Below are 21,987 nucleotides of genomic sequence, written 5' to 3' on the forward strand. Positions count from 1 at the left end.
CAAAGAGCCTTGATGATGAGTCAAAGGAGGCAGCAAATTCTAGTTTGGATGATAGGGGACCATAGTCTATTTATATTTTCATTGCTTGTGAGTCCTTGTTTAGGATCTTATGAAGCTAGAAATTAGTTTGGAGGAATTGGAGATGGGCTAAAGGGGTCTTTCTTTGGGCTACTTGAAAGCTCTAATTTTATGAGGCCGCCATATTGGATATCCTTAGAGGTGGTCCATTAAGATTTCCTTTCTTTGATAAGCTATCATTGTTGGTTAGAAAGGTTATATCTATCTTGAAAGGGAAGCTAGGGTTTCAATTATTATCTTCACGTTTCCAAATCTCCTTCCAAAAGTTTAGTCCTTAAGCATTTGTCTAGCTATGGGAATTTCTTCTTCAAAGATGGAGTTCACTAGGATGGTCATCCACACATTATTAGAGGATATCCAAGGCAAGTAAATTTGGCTTGGTTTGTAAGTTGAAGGATGAGCTTACAATTTAACCTAGGCTTTCAAATGCCTTTGACTAAAGGGCTACAAACTAAAGAAATGCTCTCTTAGAGACGCAACTCTCCGAGGGGATTTCTAGGTATTGGCCCCCTTAAGCTTGATCTTATGGGCTTGATAGAGTAGAATGGACCAAGCATCATTATGAACCATAAAAATCTAGCAATCAACTTGCAAGCTAGTGTGTTAGCTAGGTTTTTCAAACCAAGTAGCCCAAGCCCTCCTTAACCTTTGAAGAGGCAACAAGCCTCTCAAGCTACTTTGGGGGTCCTAGGACTACTGATGTTCCCACTCCAAAATAAATTCTTGTAAATAGAATTCAACTTATTCATGGAAGGATTAGGATGTCTCCAACAAGCTAGAAACTACACAACACAAATAACTATGTTTTACCACCACTACCATGGCTTCTTGGTTGAATTGAAGTTGTTTAATTTATCAATCTTCTTCTTAATTTTTCCAATACCCAACATCCATCTTTGGTTCAAGATCACCCCTCAAAATCCAAATATACCAACTACCTAAAAATCCTCATTCCTTGATAGTTTTAAGTACCTAATCAATCAATCAATCTTTGTTTTGTGTGTGTGTGTGTGTGTGTTTTTTTTTTTTTTTTTGTGGTGGGGGGGTGGGGGGTCTCTTCTATCAAAGCCTATATCATAAAGGGGCCAAAGGGTACAATCTCGTTCCAATTTGCCATATTTTTTAGCCTTTGCCAAAATCTATTTAAATAACACAAAATCTTGGTTAGTCCTCTTACAAAAGTCCATGTATTCCAAAAGACAAATTATTGCATCTGAGATACATATTCCCTTCATAACACAAGCAACCCTATCTAATGGATCTTCGTTAAATGAAAAGACTCAAGAAGTGATATGATTGAATACTTCCCTCACTCCTGTATTCCCAACGTCCATAAAAATTTTATAAACCTTCCACCAAATCACATACCATAGAAGGGCCAAAAGATAAAATCTCATTCACATTTGTCGTATGTTTTAGCCTTTACCAAAACCTACTTAAAGAACAGAAAATCTTAATGTCCTGTTGGCAAGGGATTTAGCAAAAATCCTGCAAAGTGAAGTTAATCAAGTTATTGATCTCTAATTCGATCAATAGTATTTTCATCTTGATTTATGCCTTGTTTCATAAACACTCCTAGGGAGGGCACCATAACAAACAAATTCATTCCAACGTCGAATGAAGGAATCTCTTTTTCTTAATCAGGATGCAAACGAGGCCTTCCTCTTTTTCTTAATGAAGATTAATCTCTAATTTTATGGGTCTATTAATCATCTCAAACCACTAGTTTCTAGAAAACTTGAGCTTGAATGGCTGTATATTGATCCTCTTGTCATTAACTACTTGATCAATATTTTTAAGCCTCTTTTCAACTAACAGTTTTGGTACTTATGAATTCTTCTCTCTCCTATGATTTATGGCTCTCTTTTTTGTGTATGCAAGAAACTCCTAACTTCTCTTCATAGTCTCCACCTAGCCTTGAGTTGGCTTATTTAAAAGGGAAAAGCAATCAAAAAGCAATCATTCCAAATTTTACTTTTAGACTCTTTGCATGAATGATTCTTAAGAGATTGGTACCAACATGAAACTAACCAGCCCTAACAGTTTCATAACTGAACAAGCTTATGATCAGAGATTTAAGACTCAAATTTTGCATTATCAAAAAGATTTGAGAAATTTAAGAATTTTGTTGCTTGCAAAAAGATAGGCACCGCGCAAACCTAATGAGAAATGAAACATACCTAGTTTCTATTACCATCTTTTTAATTGTTGCTCCGATTAAGCATCGTATCCAACCTGACCTCCATAGGGTCAACATAACACTACATCTGTCACGCTCGTCTTTCTATCTCCTGAAGTAGATAAGTATGTATCTTTGATTTCTTCTCCCTATGTATCTTTGATTTCTTCTCCCATGTTACTATGGCATGCCTTGCATAGGGAGAAGCACTCATAGCAAATGATTCAAATGCCATTACCGACTTGCTTAAGTCAGTGCAAAAGTTTTGACACATATGCAGTGGTTTGAAGCAGCTGTCATTTGAAGCAGCTCCTCGTTGTTTGATGGTCCAACCCACAAGGCAGGCTAGCAATCAGACTAGTCTACAGCTGTAACATAAAACAATGTTTAAGCCAAAGATGAAATAACATGATTCATCCCTATCAGATTCATTCCTAACAGATCATACTTGAAGCCTTCATTTGAAGTTGTATCTTGAAACATCTTAAATATAGAACTGAATATGGAATTGCATAGCCTCTATAGAGCTCAAGTGTCAATGCATCTGCGAAACAAAATGATGGTACAGAGGCTGATAAATGCAGATGTTTTTAATTCACACAATTACAAAATGGGGAAGTCCGCAAGGTAGGTTGTTTTTCCTATCCTCTGCTTTTATCACTTGTATCAATATATATGGAGGCCAAATCTATTACGTACATGTCAAAAATCATCAGACATCTCATTATTATTTGAGTGGCTGCTTGACTGACATAAACTCACTCAGTCCCAGCAGCCCAAAAGGGGTGCCCTTACAAAAGCCAAGGTGGGGAAAAATGTGAAAAGAATGTTCACCATAGACCGCAGCATGTCTCATACATCCAGAAGTAGACGCCTTGGATCTTCCACTACATCTTTGATACGACGAAGAAAGTACACTGCTTCTCTTCCATCAATCAGTCGATGATCGTAAGTAAGAGCTACATACATCATGGGCCTGGCAACCACAGTGTCCTTCACAACCATTGGTCGCTTCTGAATTGTGTGCATTCCGAGTATTGCTGACTGCATGAGGCACAAGAAAAATAAGAAAACGTCCTAACAAAACTAGAACCTGACCAGACCCTTGCAGGGCCAAAAGGATATGCCCACCTGTGGAGGATTGATAATAGGCGTACTCAATAGACTTCCATATACACCACCATTGGAAATGGTGAAGGTCCCTCCAGCCATCTCATCTATTGAGATTGACCCATTGTTGGCTTTCATGGCCAGATCATTGATTGTTTTCTCAATTTCAGCAAAATTCATCCTTTCTGCACCTCGTATAACAGGTACCACAAGCCCCTAACAGCATTTCCGACGATCATAAGCATTAAAACATAGGAAAATTCCTAACAGCTTTGCCAACAATAATAAGCATTAAAACATAGGAAAATCATTCAATGTAGCATCTTGACAGCATTGAGAACAATAGCAAGCAGAAAAAACAGATATTCAACTTCATACCTTCTTTGTGCCCACAGCAATGCTTATATCAATATAGTCTCTGTAGATGATATCATCACCATCAATCACAGCATTCACAACTGGCTGTTGTTCAAGGGCACTGACAGCAGCCTGCAAGACAATTCAGAATTTATTTTGCAGGATTTTGCGATACCACATGATCCCTTGCCCAAACACGTTTTTCTTACTTTAACAAAACAAGACATGAACCCAAGCTTCAATCCATGCTTCTCTTGGAACTTCTCATTATATTGAGACCGCAGCTCCATTATGTTTGTCCTGAAACAAATTCAGGAAATGCATAAACGGGCAAGGTTCAGAACAGTAATCACAATGGACTTTGCACACTATCTGAAGAAACCAGCCTACCTTCAAACAACTGCAATGTACACTGAAATAGATTTAAAGACTAGTGTATGAATATGTCACTACACTAAGTATTGAAGGTGGATGGAGCATTTTCTAGACCAAACAACATAATATTGAATTCATAGTTTTATATATCTAGTGTTGAATGTCATTTTCAGGATGCATTGATCTTCTTTGATTTGGATTTGATAGTATTTTAAGTTAATCTTGAAAATGACTTTAGTATCCTAGAGATAGTCTAAGAGTTCACCAATCCTAGAAATAGGGTATTTATTTTGTTGGGGTAAAGATCAATGTGGCTGGCTGTAATTCATCTCATGCATTAACCCTAATTATGCATGCAAGGTAGTTCCATCATTGGTACGAGTAAGAACTTGTGCATAAGTTCACAGAGAAAGGATATCATCATTGCCTTATCCTTGGGTGAGAATAAGGATCACACATATAATGCTTTCAAGTACCTGGAGAATCAAAAATTTTCACAAATAACCACAACTAGGTATTATAACGTTCAGAATACCTACATGTCAATTTCATTAAAAGTGGTAAGAAGTGCAAAGGTATTTTGTGAATCCTTGAGGCGAGCAGCAACTCTCTTTCGCAGCCGTGTCATAGGCACCTGAGTTAGCATACAAGATTAAAAGAACATTATCTATGCAGTAGAACTTCTAGGAAGAGGGATAATCATCACACGTCAGGTAAAACCACATAAATTCATTGCCCCGTTATCATAATGATTCCCCAAGGAGCAAGCTTATTCAATTGTTACTTTTCCACAACATCGGCACCAATTCAGATAAGTACAAAAGCTTCATGAATCCAACCACTTTTGAAGACAAAGTACATAACGTCATCTGAACCCCACAGCATTCACCCTCAGAAACAAGTGCACATAACATACCCTGCGCTCCCTGTCCTTTGGTGGGAGCTTTGGCTCTCCAGCTTCTTTGGCAGGCTCAATTGGAGGAGGAGATGGAAGGGGCGACTGAGAAGGTTTAGAGGGGATAGCAGGAGCAGGTTTGGAAGCCTCTACGTTTTTTGGTACTTCAGCCTTCTCAACTTTTTCTTCTGCTTTTGGTTCTTCGGCCTTCTTGACTTCTACAGGAGCCTCTGCCCCTTCTGCCACCTTCGCAACTATGACTCCAGGAGAAACAGTGTCTCCCTCTTTCACTGTAAGCTGCATTCAACACAGCTATAAGTCTTGAAATCATTGATCAGAGCAAAGCTGCAGATCTGGCACAAATTAAGCATGCATGTCCAGGCAATCAACAATTAAAAGGCATTAAATTCAGAAGAAGTTAAAATTCTCCACACAACTAGAGAATCAACAGTTAAAAGGCATTAAATACAGAAAAAGTCCAAATTCTCCACACAACTAAGAATCAACAATTAAAAGGTATCAATACAAAGAAAAAGCCTGAATTCTCCACACAACCAAAGATTTACTTAAGACTTGAAATTTTAGGTTTGTGCAATCTCCTTTAGGCCAAAGATTAGCCCAAAATGCAAAACATGCTAGTGTATGAAGATTTACTCTTGTAGATGAGATCATAAGATATTCACATCAGTTACCATAGCCTTGTCTTGAGGGAGAAGTAGCACAAAGAATGTTGTGAGCTTTCAAAAATTTCAGATCACTTCCATTTTTCAAAGTTGTTTTCAATGACAAAGCAATACTTGTTATCCAGCCAGTATAACGGTCCATTAAAACCAGCCTGCCTTCTTGGAAAGGGTGGTAATTCCCTGGTCAAGCACTTAGTTACAACAATCAGTAAATGAAAACTTAAATTGCACAAATTGCCTTAATAATCTCAGACATTGGACACCATGTTGGCACCAAAACCGGCGCCCCTTTCAATATTTATTTAACTTGACTGATGGAATGAGTACAAGCTGGGATTCACAATCTCCTTTGTTGTTCCAAAAGCCCCTTTGCTATAGCAACAATCAGCAATCAATTCCGTCCAATTGCCCCTTGATTTTTCACCCAAGACTTGCACAAATGGAGCCTCCAACTGGCCAAATGCTACCCCAAATTACAATGAATGGGCTAGCATCCAATTCCCTCACAACTACACAAATTTCAGGTACTGAATTCAGTGCATAATGCCTTCACTAATTGGCATGTGTCTCGAGGTGGTTGTCAAACCCTAATTTCTGCAGAAATTCAGGGTTTACAACAGAGATCACTCTGCCGTCCACCAAATTTGACTGAAATCTGATCCAAAAGGTTGAGAAATGTTGAGATCGACTGAGCACAAGCTAGAGAAGGTGAGAGAATGCCAAAAGAGAGAAATTCAGGAATTCTTTACGAGAAAGGCCTTCAGATTGGCTGCAGGTCAAATATTGCCAATAGCTATCACTCCTCGAGCGCTTCTCTCTACATGTGATATCTTTGTGGATTGCCGCCTAACTACCATAATGAGATGCTCCACAATCCCCTTCATTCACTTGAGAATGTCTACAAGCATGTAAAAAATTTTGATAATACTTTTGCTACACGTAGGGGCAACCAATCAACTAGGGATTCCCATCAAGCTGTCTCAATCTCATTAGGATATGTATATGGATTACCTTTTAATCACATGGTTAGTAAATGTTGGACATGTGAGATATAACTAGGGTTAGAGTAATCAAAGGCAAAAGTTGCTATAAGTTATATTGCACAGGTACTTGGTGGCATCTGATGGCAATTACTAGCCTAGGTCATTCATTTGGCCATAAGTGTCAGTTGTTGGTGACACTAAAGAAGTCGTGTTTAGTGGTACCTAATGCTAATCTAATAGTCAAAGATGGCTCAAAGACATTCGAGAATGAAAGTTGCCTAGCCAATTTAATTATTAGTCAGTCATATTAATTTTTTGGGCAATGAGATAACATTAGATGAATTTTTTGTGTTTAAATATATAAAATTAATATTTAATAGGCTAGATAATGCTGAAAATGAAATTAGAAGACTACCGTTTGGCAAAACTTGCCCCTGAAAGTGGAAAAAACGTTTTTAAGGGCTGGTGGAGTCTATTCCAACCATTGTGAGAGACGAGGAGGTTGTTGAAGAGCAAGGAAAGGCTACTGCTGTGATTTGCAACCTCTACGGATCAATCCTACAACATGTGACAACAGTTTGGAGCTCTCTAGGAGCAAGTGACACTAGCCCAAAATCCTGGTGCAAATGATAGCATATACGATAGGACAATAGTTTCTGTCTAGTGGTCATAAGCTATAGGTGACAGCTTCCATGGCTGTTTAACAAAGAAGCATCAATAAATGACTAATTTTCTTCAATTCTTCGCGAAGAAAGTTTGAATTTTCTCTCTCCTTGGCATTCTCTCTCATCTTCTAGCCTTTCTACAATCTTGCTCCGAAGATTACAATATTAAGATCACCAAAGGCTCAGAAATTTCAGATTTCTCTGTTGTAAACCCTAATCTACAACAAAAATTAGGTCCTAGCAGCAACCTCCAAAAACGTGCCAAAAATTGAAAGCTTCAAGACTTGGATTCAACACGACTGAAACTGTTTTCAATCAAAGTTAAGTGGAGGGACTAGCAAATCAATGGATTCGGGGCATTTTCCATCTCCATCAAAGAAGGTGAAGGCTAGTTGACTGCTTGAATCAAGGGGCAAATTAAATTAAAGACTTACTGGTCATTTTGGACAACAAGGGAAGTTGAAATACCGAAAGGAATTAGGAAAATCCCATTGTACATCAACTACTTCTTTAATTAAGTTAAAGAAATATCGAAAGGGACACCTGTTTTGGGGCCAACAAGGTGTCCATTGTCCAAGGTTGTGAGTTAATTTGCATTTCTCATTTTGTAACAGATGTTGCTATTGTAACTAAGTTGTAATCAAGAAATTACCACCCACCCACGAAAGAAGGCTAGTTTCAAGGTTCCATTGCTGAGATACCATCAAATCCTTTGAATTGCTGGGCCGGTGGCACTTGATTGCAGCTTGGGACTATTGCATTAGTGCTGAAATTGCTCTCAGCAGTGAATTACACCAAGCATGTCTTCATATGGTGATATAGAATCAAGTGGAGAAAATGCATTACTCCTTGGTCAATCACGTGGTGAAGGAGAAAATTCAATGACCGATATTGGGCATGGTTCTCAACATGGACAGCAAGCTGAGAATGTGGAAAATGACCCAAATGTTGACACTTCAATGTATACCCAAATGTGAATGTTGATGACCAGCAATGGGCTGAAGAAATCGGCAATAGCTTCAAGGATCGAATACGTACAACAGCAAATCTTTTTGCTAAATTGGCAAAGGATCCCCAATTTTCTCGATTCATGAATGCCCCAATGAAGGACAGCAAAGGTAGAGAGAAGTACTGAAGACACCTTCTACAAATTCAGGATAGCCACAAGAACCCAAGGAAATCCTTAAGCCTTCTTTAGAAGAGTCGAAAATGCATGTTGACCAAAAACGGCTAGTACCCGTGGGGCAACAAGTGCAAATGCATGGCCAACTTGATAGTACCAATCCATGAGAACATGGGCAACAAGGTAATTATGCACATGCAAGCATGAGACAGCAAGGATACTTTTGTGGTGGTACCATTTTTCATACTATGGTTGGATAGGCACCGCATACGGGAATGAATAGCTCAAATCCCTATGGTATGCAGCAATCAACGCATGGCTCAAAACACCCAATGTATCTGTGTAATGCAAGTTGAATACCTAATCCCATGTATGGCAGCATAGACATGATGCCTAGGGCACAAAGCAGGCCATATGGATATGTATCTGCAACCACATGTATTGTTGAAGCACAAAGATTTGGTGTTGTTCATGTCGGAGCATCTCATAGTGCTAGTTATCATGTAAATACATCAAATGCACCCTTTTTGCAACAACCTATTTTAAGATAGACTGAAAGCATTTATTTTTATTTGGCAGTTTGATGCAACCTACTCTGGAGGCGACTTCACTGTTGCATCTAAGATATGCAAGGCAACCACATTTTAGAAGGGAAATGCATTGCAGTGGTGATCTACACTTCTTATTCAAGGAAAGTCACCTATCACTTGGGTCCAATTCAAGCAAATGTTTTCTTCAAATTGGTTAACAAATACCTTTGAAGTAGACATTATGATAGCTTGGAATTGGTTGAATTCCAAACATTGCAAAAACTTGGATCAGTATAATAAGAAGTTTTGGAATGCATTGCTACGAGTTAATTCTTAGAGCATAATACCCCTCCATGAGTAGGTGGAGGAGTATACTTGTGGTTTGCCAAAGTGTATTTGGGATTTTTGCATTAAGTCCATTGTTTACAGCATGTCTCAGCTTATAGAAACTGCTATTACAGCCAACAAATTGCTCCATGGAAAGGATGCAAGATTCCAAGATAGTGATGCCAAGCCACATGTGACTGAGAACAAGGTTGAGAAAAAAGGGCAAATCTGAAAATAAAGCTGAAAATCAAGGCAGTTGATCGTCATAGGCGTGCTTCGCACTTTGCGAATGTAATTATGTACTACTATATTTTGAAAAGGCACGGAAAAAGATGAAGAGCAAAGAGCAATTATATCCCAAGCTGTCTATGAGATATTAAGAACCATTTAAAGTAAGATGGAGGGCAAAGAGCGATTATATCCCAAGCTGTCTATGAGATATTATGGACCATTTCAAGTGTTGGAGAGGATCACTGATGCATGCTATAGGCTGAAATTGGCTCCACGTTGGCACATACACAATGCCTTTCATGTGAGCTTGCTTCGGTCTTTTCATGGTCATAGCAGCCAAAAACATCAAAAACGTTTAAAAACGAAACGTCAAAGATGTGTTTCGTAAGTTTCAAACATGGGGTTTTTTATATAGGGATTTTTAATAGTTTTGATTAGGGAAAGAGGTTCTAAACCTCTATGGAACTCTCTCTTAAACAAAGAATGGCTAATTGAGCTTGAGTGATAATAGAGTCAATTGAGAATAATACATTATACGTTACATATCTATGATCCATTACTAACTTGTCACTTATGTCAAAGTTAGTCTTTGGGCAAAGCTATACTATGGTTTAGAACTCAAACATTATGATTCATACATATCATACAAAGAAAATTGAAATTAACATGTAAATAGCCTATCTATAATATAGATTGAATCAAGTTACAATATCATGATTCTTATTTCAAAACAAACTGACAAAATGTCGAAATCAAGAATGAATCGTAATATATCATAAATAACTCATAAATGAGACTAAAGTCGTATAATATTCAAATCTCAAGACAAGAATAGATACTAGATTGGCAAAGTCCAATAACTAAACAAAATCATTAAAAAATCACTCTCTCATTCAAATCTTAAGCCCTCACGAGTCATTACACATCATCATCATCATATTTAACATTGCCCATTAGTTTTTGTCAAAAAAAAATCATGTTTTGGGTTCCAACTCACCAAAAAAATAAAAAATGTTAAAAACACCAACTTTTTTACTCTCAGAAACGTTTCGTACTTTCAAAAGCGTTTCATAAGTTTCAAATTCAAACGTGTTTCTTAGCTACTATGTTCATGGTGATGTGTCAAAGGATGTATCTGCTGAAATTCAACCTGAGGTTGAAGAGCTTGATGAAATAATGGTACCAGAGTAAACTCTGGCACACAAAGAGCGGGAAAAATCAAGGGTAAGGTTTCCAAAAGATACTTGGTGAAGTTTCACAATTACTCACCAACGGATACCAAGTGGATGGAGGAGGATGGCTTGGTAGACCATTCTCAATTGTTGCAACTTTTCCTTGATGCTTTACAGTTAGAGCCGACTTTAGTTCGGGCTCAACCAGGTTCAACAAAGCAAGGATCTAGAGTATCACCTAATAATCGTGAGGGAGCTAGCACCCCCGCTCCTCAGTGATGGACAGCTCTAGATGTAGTGGATCTCACATGTATTCAGCATACATTCAGAGTATTGTAGCTGACACTATATTTGCCAGGAGATCACTATTCAACATACTAGTCACTAAGTTCGGTATGCAGATGGGTATGATTCTCACTAAAACTCTAAAACTATATATTTGCATTGATTAATGATCATCGAGGACTAATTAATGAATGTTGCTTTTCAGTGTATGATTATTAATATTTAGTGGTATTCAACCAATTTTGTGGACAGCAGCATATGTTATGATGCCATTGATGTTTTAGCCATGGTTTATGCTATGCTATAGTTTGGTTTTGCTAGATGAGTTGTACTCATGAAAAATAGACATGTCCCATAATAATCTAACAATGTTTTTGAGATTCTTTGTGAGTCTTATGTTATGTTATGTTGGCTAGTAATTTTCAGCATGTGTTGGACATACAGAATGGTTGAGCAATAGTGCGCAATGTTGTGCTAACTATCATGCCTTACGGAAATTCCAATCCACTATTTTGCTTTTGATGCATCTAGGAATACAATTGAGACCAATTGCAACAATTTTAGGATGGAGGGTTGTCATGAGGACATGTATTTTTAAAACCTCACTTAACATGTAGATTAATCTTTAATCACATGGTTAAGTAAATGTCACACAATAAGGTGTAACTGGGATTAGAGTAAATTTACGAGCACGAGACCCAAGGAAATCAAGGAATGTCAAAGGCAAAAATTGCTATAAGTTATGCTACATAGGTACTTGGTGGTATCTAATTCCAGTTGTTGTCCTAGGTCAATCATTTGGCCACAGGTGTCAGTTAGTGACACTAGAGAAGTGACATTTAATAGTACCTAACACCAATCCAATGGTCAAAGATGGCACAAAGACAATCGAGAATGGAAGTCGCCTAGTCAATTTAATTATTGGTCAATTAGATTATTTTTCTAAGCACCAAAATAATTATTAGATTGATTTTTAGTATTTAAAGACTAATAATTAATCTTTAATTAAGAATAATGCTGAAAAACTATTTGAAAAGGCTACCACTTATTTAACATACCAGGCGACCACTTATTTAACATACCCGTCCAAGACTAAAAAATGTCTTTAGAGGTTGGAGAGAGGCATTTTTAGTGCATTCAACTTGCAAAAGAGAGAGAAAAGATGGTGTTGGTTTGACCTATAACCATTGCAAGACCTTTTGAGGCAGCCAAGGGCAAGAAAAGACCAATCAACATCAAATGGTAGCATCTACAAGCTGTTGAGATAGGGCAGCAACAATAAATGACTGATTTTCTTCAATTATTTGTAAAGAAAGCCCGAATTTTCTCTCTCCTCAGCATTTTCTCTCTCATCTCCCAACCTTTCTACAACTTTGCTCTAAAGAATACAACATTGAGGTCACCAAACGCTAAGAAATTTCAGATTTCTCTACTATAGACTCTAATCTGCAACAGAAATTAGGGTTTACCAGCAAACTCGATAAGCATGCCAAAAATAGGAAGCTCCAAGACTTGGATTCAACAAGGCTAAAGTTGTTTTCAATCAAATTCAAGTGGAGCAGCAAATCAATGAATTTGGGGCATTTTCCATCTCCATCAAAGCGGATGAAGGCCAATTGACTGCTCGAATCAAGGAACAAATCAAATTGGTCAAAGTAGAATCCTCAAGCCCCAAATAAAGCTCTCTAAATATTTGCTCCTTCTCCAAGTCCCTCTCACGAGTCACTTTTAAGTGTACTTGCGAACAGCTAGGGTAGATCTACATTAACCTATACATTTAAAGGATAAATAACTTAGACTAAATAAATAAAACATCTCTAAATATGTTACGTGATTCGGTTTCATATGGTATACCTGTCTTGCCATAGATATCTCATGAATACTACATAGCATATGTAAATTGGAGCGATAATAAACTAGTCGCTCCAATTGTCACATACTAAGCTTGTTGCAAATTTTTGTAAACACGAGAGAATAAGAAAACCAATTTCTCTTACATGCACTCGATAAACAATCCTAAAGCACATAGAAAAAAGAAAACAGATTTCAACTTCAAAATACAAACTTGCAACTAAAATCAATTTTTAAAAAATACAATTTAAGAGATTAGAGATTTTATCACAAACTTGTGCAAGGATGCGTAAAGCCACTTTTTAAAGGTGAAGCAATTAATAGTCAAACAACTACCACCAAAAAAAAGACTTCACCAATGAATCCCTCTTCCAACAAGTCGTAGAAGCGAAGCGATGCCTCTTTGATCACTATAGTTCATGAGCTCTTGAAGGAGGGACCGTGGTACTCTTCCACCAAAGCCTTTGAAAAAAGGGCATCAAGATCAGCAAGGACATTTGCATCCACAAATAGTGAGGGCTTCTGAAATGTGAAATTCAAGAGTGCCACAAACCCATGGATGGGTCACTTCATCCACTTCTATCTCTCCTTCATCAAAGAGATAATATCATCTCTTTCTAGCATGGTATCTAAGATGTCACTACAAAGGGATAAAAGAGAAATCTCGAGAAAGAGGATATACATCATTCTCGAGACTTGGATGGTGGGAAGAGAGAGAGACAATGTGAATTCTAAAAGTTAAAAAAACCTTGAATCGTGATAAAAATTCCAAAGAAAAAAAAGATATTACCATGAAGAAGAAGCCCCCTCATCCAAGATGGTCAATACTTCTCTCTGTTATTTCCTCTGCCATAAGATAATAGAGCTGATAATGGATCCGTCCACATCAGTCATGTGAAGCGTCTTGTATATGGGCGTGACAGCAATGACAATACCCCTCATATCCATCCAAGATTCTTCCTTCAAGCAAAACCGTTGAACGGTCTTCCTTCTACTTGACTCGATGAGGACTCTCTTTCAAGCCACTCCTTGAACTCCTCCGACATGACCACCTTTTGGAGCTTGTTGCGAACGTCATAGAGATACTGGAGGAGAAGCCACATGGCAGCAAAGCACGCCTTTGAAGACTTCTTTAACTCCAAGTTCGAGTATGAGCGATAAATCACAAAAACTCGAACCTTGCTACTAATGAAAGTGACGATTGTGCAAGCATCGTCCACAATCCTCTTCACCCACTTCAACTTGCCTATATCTTCCATAAGATCATCTAGGCAATGTGCAGCACATGGTATCCATGCTACGGAGGAAAACTCGGCCTCAAGTTTCTATCTCATAGAGGTACAATTACAAGCATTGTCCGTGACAACTCGCACCAACCTACAAGAATCAAGATCACACATAATGAAGTTAAAATCAATATGTTTGAAAATTTTCAAATAAATTAATTAATAATTTTGAAAAGTTGTAACTTGCAACTAAACAAATCAATTACCTCAATGATGACTTGATATATGTGCAATACATAAAGGAGCCCGTGGTTCTCCTTTCCCTTATATTGACACCCACCGCTCATAGAAAGTATGTAGCAAGCGGACGAGAGACAAGGATATTGATCAACCCTCTTTTTTTAAGTCGCTCCATCCATCAAATAGAATAGAGCGCCCATACTTTGCTCAACCAGTATACACAACCTCAAGTGACTTATCAATCCTCTCTCTCTCCTCATCAAGCTTTCTTGTACGCATGTCATGGAATGTGACACCGTATTATCTCTCACATCAACCTACAGTGGTAATGTCTTTCGCCGTCTGCTTTCACTGATCCACTTTAAGGATGTAAAAAGAGAGATTGCACTCAATTATCATACATGCAATCTCTATTTCGGCTTGTCTTTGCTCTCTTTGAGAGAAGAGAAAGGACCGGATACACGTTGCTTAGATAAGTGTGGCTTGCCTTTTTGGCATAGGTGTCACCAATTGAATGACTCCTTGTTGATGGGATAGAGGAGACCCCTCCAACTGAGCAAACGGAGACAGTTGAAGAGGGATCTTGTTCATGATCCGAGGCCCCATGCTCCAGAGACACCACCTCCTTGCTTGCCTTTGAAATACCTTCAATGGCAAGTATTATCAACAATATTCTTGGTGGATATCGTTGGGAATGACGGAGCATGGTATGGCCTCCCCTCCCAATTTGCATATGTGAATGAGAAAGCGGATGATAGATCATGTTTGAATCTTGAAATAATAATTGCAATACCACTTCCAAGTGTTGGATTTCTCCTTCACTCGCTCGAGATAGATACAATGCAAGCAAAAGGCCTCATGAAGAGGAGGCGCCACTGATGATTGGGTGCATAGAGAGAGAGAGAGAGAGAGAGAGAGAGAGAGAGATACACACACAGAGGGAAAGGAAGAGCTTAAGAGTAGAGGATGGAGACTAAAGAACATGGATTTTGAGACTCAAGGGTGGAGGGTGGAGTGACTGAGGGAGTAGAAAGGTAGATAGGTTGAGAAAGTAGAGATAGCTTGAGGTAAAAAGATAAGAGAGATTAAGGAAGTAGAGAGAGCTTGAGGTAGAAAGGTGGAGAGCTTGAAATGGCAAGAGTGCTTGAGGGAATAGAGAATGCTTAAAGGATGAAGGAGATGGGGGAGAGAGATTTTTATAGAGGGAGAGTGTTTTAGGGTTTAGAGTTGGCAAGAAAAAAGAAGAGAAAATGAGAGAATGAGTATATGTACTATGGGCAATAGATATGGGCCATGACCCTTCATGATTAATCCATGCCACATGGCCATATTCTATTGAATCTTAATGATTCTGGGAAGAGAGAGACAGGGACACAAAGAGAGAGGGGGGGAGGAGATTTTGTCATGTCACATCAACATGTGTAAGAGAGAGGGGAGGAAAAAGAGAATGAATGAGAGAGAATGTGATAGATAATTAGTAATAAGAGCTATTGGAGAGTGCCTTTAGAACCTCTACATACCCGTTTTCGGATGGTGTACCAATGACGGAGGCTCAACCTTCCATACGCACACCTTCAAGTTACACCTCTGGGAATGCATCCCAAACATACTTGAGTGTGGATCATTCGGTATTGCAATTTGCCTCTATGGCATGACTTAATGGACCATCCGGTCATTATATTATGCCTCCAACTAACATTTGGATAGGGCTTTCGTGTTCTAATGCCTCCACCTCAATCTATGGTATTTGGATGGACCTATGTCCGTTTCAATACCTCCACAACAATTGGCACTCATTGGACATTAGTAGTTTATTTCTAGCTATCCACCTTTACCCCCTCCTCCTCCTTATCCACCACCAACTTACCCTCCATCCTACCCCACCTATCCATCTGCATAGACACCTCATGGTTCAAGCTTCTCATCTACCAAGCATGCATTTACTGAGAAGGCTTGTTTCAACCATCAAACTACACCACTTGGTTAAATTTGTTGAGACCTATCTTAGACTCTCAAAACCTATGAAATTCAGTGCAAGGGTTAGAACTCCAACTTGATCTCGCACATGCTTTCTACAAGATTGTTGGCTCATGAAAAACTTGCGGACACCTCTGCTTTTGTCGAGCTTAAGCAAGTCTTATAGCCTGAGTTTCACTCGTAGTTTCAGCATTTTAACTTAGCATCCAAGCATTGGGCACACTTGACTAACCGCTAAGCAGCTTGAGATAAGACTCATTCCTTCAATTTGGATCATGAGCTCCCAAACATTAGAATCACAAACAAGGATGACTTGAAAGTCAAGTTAGGTGAGTATTGGCATCTCCTTGCTGAGTTCACAACCACAAGGGATAGATTTTCAGACAATCAAGTTACCCTCTTCCTTAACAAGCTGCCAAGAAAATATTTCCCTTTTGTGCAACAAGTAATTTCACACCCTCAAATGCCCACATTTTATGAGTTTAGAGTGTCAGCTGGTACGTTACGCACAATTGTTCGATCAATGTATCATAACACATCCTCAATAGTAGGGCTCTTCTCAAGGGAGACAACAAGGCAAGGGCAAACAAAACTCAAATTAAAATCAAAATCAAAACAAAGCTAGTGAATCCCAAGGAACCACTCAATCTACTCTTAGATCTCGATGGTAAAATGTACCTAAGAAGAATAGGTATTGTCAATATCGTCAAAAGGCTAGCCATGTCATTTTAAGGCAAGAGACACACGGCAAATATCCAAGAATCTAACCTCTGCACCCCAATCGTGTAACCCCTACTAGGGAAAGCAAGGTGGTGGCAACCCCCAATAGGGGCAGTGACAAGCCTAAATCTACACTGCCACCTGTCAATCATCACAGTCACTGAACTCTAACTCCAGAGGGTTTGTCTGACTGGTCTACAAAGGCCCACAATGTCTCCTTAGAGACATCGGATGCAAGTCTTGTTCGCATCTGCGAGTTGCCTCCTAATTAGGTGCCTGCAAAGGCCCACCTACCCGTCATACCCAAGCACCTCAACACTTGTTTGGCTTATGGACAGTGAAGCTACCCATCACATGAGTCCTATAGCAGAAATTTTCATTTCTCAAGCCCTTGCAACCGAGAGAGTTCGCATAGAAAACAACTCTTCTGTCAAGATTCACGTCAAAGGCCACATTAGTTTTCCTACTCACTAGGGTCTGGATCTCGCTTCACTGGAAGATGTCTATCATATCCCCCAGCTTAGAGTGAACTTGTTGTTCATTCAATAGCTTTGCCAATCGGGACAAGCAATTTTCTTCACCGCAACCACAATCGAGGTCCTAGACTCTCAAATTGGTTTAGTGATTGCTCAAGGCAAGGCATAGCCTAATAGCCTTTACCACATGACACATTTTCTTACCGAGCCGACTACCGATGATTTAGAGTTCCATCACTTCCAAGCCTTGGTCACTACAAGAGAGCCCACAAACTCTAAGTGTCTAGCATTTTTGCTTAAGATATCTTGGTTATAACTCTCTTTATGAGTTGTGTCATGAGATGGTTGAGGGCCTTCCAAGCCTAAACTATCTCAAGGGGTCTGTAAAGCATGTCAGCTAGGTAAGCAGAATTGTACACCCTTTCCTCAGCAATTTGTCACTCATATTGTTGAACCCCTTAGGCTCATTCATGTAGATCTTTGTGGTCCCACATGCACTGCTACCTTGAATAGCGCACTATATTTCTTTTTAATAGGGGATGACTTCTCCATATACATGTGGGTGTGCTTCCTAAAGCACAAGTCAGATGCCTTCACTTAATTCAGTGCTTGGATACTACTAGTCCATAACCAGACTAGTCGTCATGTGGGTACTATGAAGAGTAATTATGATGGCAAGTTTACCCCCCACGAGTTTTCTGGGTCTCCACAAGAGCAAGGCACTGCATGCCAACTCACCTTTACCAACTCCTCCGTACAAAATGGAGTCGTAGAGCTTAGGAACCGAATAGTCATCATAAATATAACATGCTCTTATATTGTTTGCAACAGAGCTTTCTAAACGCATTTGGGTTGAGTCTGTTAACACTTTTGTGTATGTCCTTAACCAATGTCCAATTGCGGCAATCCCTAAAAAGACTCCATACAAGGCATTCTTTGGCTCTCGTTCTGTTATTTCTCACTTCAAAGTTTTCGGTAGTCGTACTTATACACACACTCCTCATGACAAGATAGAAAAACTCACCCGTCGAGCAGATCTCTTGATCTTTGTGGCCTATTCTTCCTAAGTGAAAGCCTAGCATTTGTTTGATCCTCAAACAAACTACATGATCATTAGAAGGACTGTCGTCTTTGATGAGGGAGACAATGTATAGTCCTCTCCAATGGACACTTCCTTCTCAAATCCACTCACATCATCTTGAGATTGTGCCTATTGTGCCAGATCTACTTCCTACTCCTAGCCTTCCTACAATTATTTCAGCTTCCAAGTCTCCTCACAAGACCCGTAACCTTGTTGGTACCAACTAACCATGCAGGATTCTTGAATCCTTCCACCGAATTTCTCTTTGAAGGGCCCTAGAAGGTTTACTCAGCTCACCCCTCAAGCTTCATAAGTGTCATCATTTACAGCTGATTACATTGCACATTCCGAGCCAAACAATTGACAAGAGACTCTTCATTGCCTCTCACATAGAGCTTAGAGAGCTCGAGTATGATGACGAGGGCAATGTTATTAGTGAGGGTGATTTTGTTGAGGAAGGTGATGGCTCCTCAGGTGGCAACAAGGATGCTTCCACCTTTGATGCCGAGAGTGATATGAACACCTAGAGTAATCATGTATCTTGATTCAAATTGAGCCATGGATGATGGCTTTTATCTCAATCCATTTTTATATACTTTTTGTGTGAGATTGCACATCTGGCTCATAATAACGTTGTCGGTTTCACTATTTACACTATGCTCTTGAGTCTTGACTCTCGAGTCTTGTTCTCTCTTTTGCACTTACTTTTGACTTGAATCTCTAAGTTTATGTTTTAACTTTTAAGTCCAAACATTAAGCATAGACTTAAATTTATATGTATTTTTTCTTTCATTGAACGTAACATTGAACGTAGGTCCAAATTTATTAGTCTAATTAATACCGTCCTAGCATCGAATTATACTAATCGGATGCCATCAGACATGACAACCCTACTCCACAATCATCAAGATTCAATGGAATATGACCATGTGGCATGGATTAATCATGAAGGGCCATGACCCATATCTACTGCCCATAGTACACACACACGCGCGCGCACACGCGCACCCACACATTCTCTCTCTCTCTCTCTCTCTCTCTCTCTCTCTCTCTCTCTCTCTCTCTCTCTCTCTCTCTCTCTCTCTCTCTCTCTCTCTCTCTCTCTCCAACTCTAAACCCAAAATGAAGGGCCATGACCCATATCTACTGCCCATAGTACATACACACACGCGTACATTCATTCTCTCTCTCTCTCTCTCTCTCTCTCTCTCTCTCTCTCTCTCTCTCTCTCTCTCTCTCTCTCTCTCTCTCTCCAACTCTCTCTCCAACTCTCTCTCTCTCTCTCTCTCTCTCTCTCTTTCTCTCTCTCCTTTCCTCTTCTTTATCACCAACTCTAAACCCAAAAACACTCTCCCTCTCCCCCATCTCTTTCATCCTTCAAGCATTCTCTACACCCTCAAGCACTCTTGCCATCTCAAGCTCTCTACTCCCTTAAGCTATCTCTACTTCCCCAACCTCTCTACCCTTTCTACTCCCTCAATTACTCCACCCTTCACCCTTGAGTCTCCAAACCTACCTAGTTGAGTCTCTATCTTGTACTCTCTCTCTCTCTCTCTCTCTCTCTCTCTCTCTCTCTCTCTCTCTCTCTCTCTCTCTCCACACACCCAATCATCAATGGCACCTCCTCTTCACAAGGCCGTTTGCTTGCATTCTGCCTATTTCGAGTGAGTGAAGGCGAAATCCAACACTTGTAAGTGTCATGGCAATTATTGCCCCAAGATTCAAACCCCATCTGTCACCCGCTTTCTCATTCACATATGCAAAATGGGAGGAAAGGCCATACCATGCCCCGCCATTCCCAACGATGTCCACCAAGAATGTTATTGAGAATATTTTCCATTGAAGCAGTACAAAGGTGTTTCAAAGGCAAGCAAGAAGGTAGTGTCTCCCAATCATGGGGCCTCGAATCATGAACAAGATCCCTCTCCAATCGTCTCTGTTTGCTCAGTTGGAAGGGTCTCCTCTATCCCATCAACAAGGAGCCATTCAATTGGGACACCTATGCCAAAAAGGCAAGCCACACTTATCCAAGCAAAAGGCCAAGTATCTAGTCCTCTCTCTTCTCTTAAAGAGAGGCAAAGGCAAGCCCAAAAAGAGATTGCACACACCATAATTAAGTCCAATCTCTCTTTCCACATCATTAAAGTGGATCGATAGAAGTGCATGGTGAAAGACATTGCTACGGTAGGTCCACACAAGGGATGGTACGGTGTCACATACCATGATATGCATACAAGGAAGCTTGATGAGGGGGGAGAGAGAGAGAGAGAGAGTGAGAGAGTGAGAGAGAGGATTGATAAGTCGCTTTAGTTGATGCGTGCCAACAATTGGGAAAAGTATGGATGCTCTATCCTATCACATGGATGGAGCAACCATAAAAAAATAGGGGTTATTAATATCCTTGTCTCTTGCCCACTTGGTACGTACTTCCTACGAGCGGTGGATGTTGGCACAAGGGGAAGGAGAACCACAGGCTCCTATTTGTATCAACACATACGACAAGCCATCATCGAGGTAATTGATTTGTTTAGTTGCAAGTTATAACTTTCCAAATTTATTAATTTATTTACTTGAAATTTTTCAAACATATTGATTCTAACAGAGCATTATACATACCTTGATTCTTGTAGGTTGATGCGCAAAACATTGTGCAAGTTGTCATGGACAACGCCTCTAATTGTGCCTCAATGGAGTGGAAACTTGAGGGCAAGTTTCCCTCCATAGTATGGACACCATACGCCAAACATTGCCTAGACTTTCTTATGGAAGATATAGGCAAGTTGGAGTGGGTGAAGAGGATTGTGGACGATACTTGCACAATGGTCACTTTCAACAATGGCAAGGTCCGAGTTTTTGCGATTTATCGCTTGTACTCGGACTTAGAGTTAAAGAAGCCTTTAAAGACACGCTTAGCAATCATGTGGCTTCTCCTCTAGCACCTCTACAACATTCACAACAAGCTCCAAAAGACGGTCATGTCCGAAGAGTTCAAGAAGTGGCTTGAAGGAGAGTCTTTATCAAGTTAAGTAGAAGTGAAGGTTGTTCAATGGCTTTGCTTCAAGGAGGAATTTTAGATGGATATGAGGAGTTAAAATTTCAAGCTTCTACCAACGCGCCGCTGCCTCACCCCCAAACCCCATCGAACTACACCCCCGCTGACTGGTCATCACGCCTCCCCTGTCCCTCTTACCTGCCTCCTCACCATCGCGATGTCTCCCCCCCCTCTTAGTAGGGAAGTGCAATGGAAACCTCTGATCAAACACCGATGCATTCTGCGAGTGCCCCCCAATCAAACACCTTGCACATTGTCCTCTCTGAGGAACAGCTCTTAGCCGTCTACGCCACAACACTGGAGCTTAAAGAAACGTGGATTTTTAGTCAGGTAATAGGACACTCTCCAGCCAAGGCCCAACTTCGGGATTG

The 21,987-nt window shown here is 39.8% G+C and overlaps 1 protein-coding gene across 2 annotated transcripts in view; it reads right to left on the reverse strand.

The window, feature by feature from the left end:
- Nucleotides 1-2,182: 2,182 nt before the first annotated feature.
- The window catches only part of LOC148027770 (dihydrolipoyllysine-residue succinyltransferase component of 2-oxoglutarate dehydrogenase complex 1, mitochondrial-like), a 47,171-nt gene continuing 27,366 nt past the window's right edge, over nt 2,183-21,987 (reverse strand). Inside the window, exons 8-14 of one of the 2 annotated variants that reach the window (XM_087689477.1) lie at nt 5,016-5,291; nt 4,639-4,733; nt 3,934-4,024; nt 3,746-3,856; nt 3,389-3,583; nt 3,092-3,301; nt 2,183-2,625 (exon numbers count right to left, since the gene is read on the reverse strand). In XM_087689477.1, the coding sequence (XP_087545603.1) occupies nt 3,110-3,301; nt 3,389-3,583; nt 3,746-3,856; nt 3,934-4,024; nt 4,639-4,733; nt 5,016-5,291 (960 nt within the window). In that variant the 3' untranslated portion in view covers nt 2,183-2,625; nt 3,092-3,109. Of the gene's footprint in view, nt 2,626-2,844; nt 3,302-3,388; nt 3,584-3,745; nt 3,857-3,933; nt 4,025-4,638; nt 4,734-5,015; nt 5,292-21,987 lie in introns of those variants that run through there. The other variant, XM_087689476.1, reaches the window with a different exon arrangement.

This window comes from Lygodium microphyllum, chromosome 12, assembly GCF_053477565.2.
Source record: "Lygodium microphyllum isolate KBCC chromosome 12, Lygodium_microphyllum_v1.1.10, whole genome shotgun sequence".
NCBI classification, from domain to species: domain Eukaryota; kingdom Viridiplantae; phylum Streptophyta; class Polypodiopsida; order Schizaeales; family Lygodiaceae; genus Lygodium; species Lygodium microphyllum.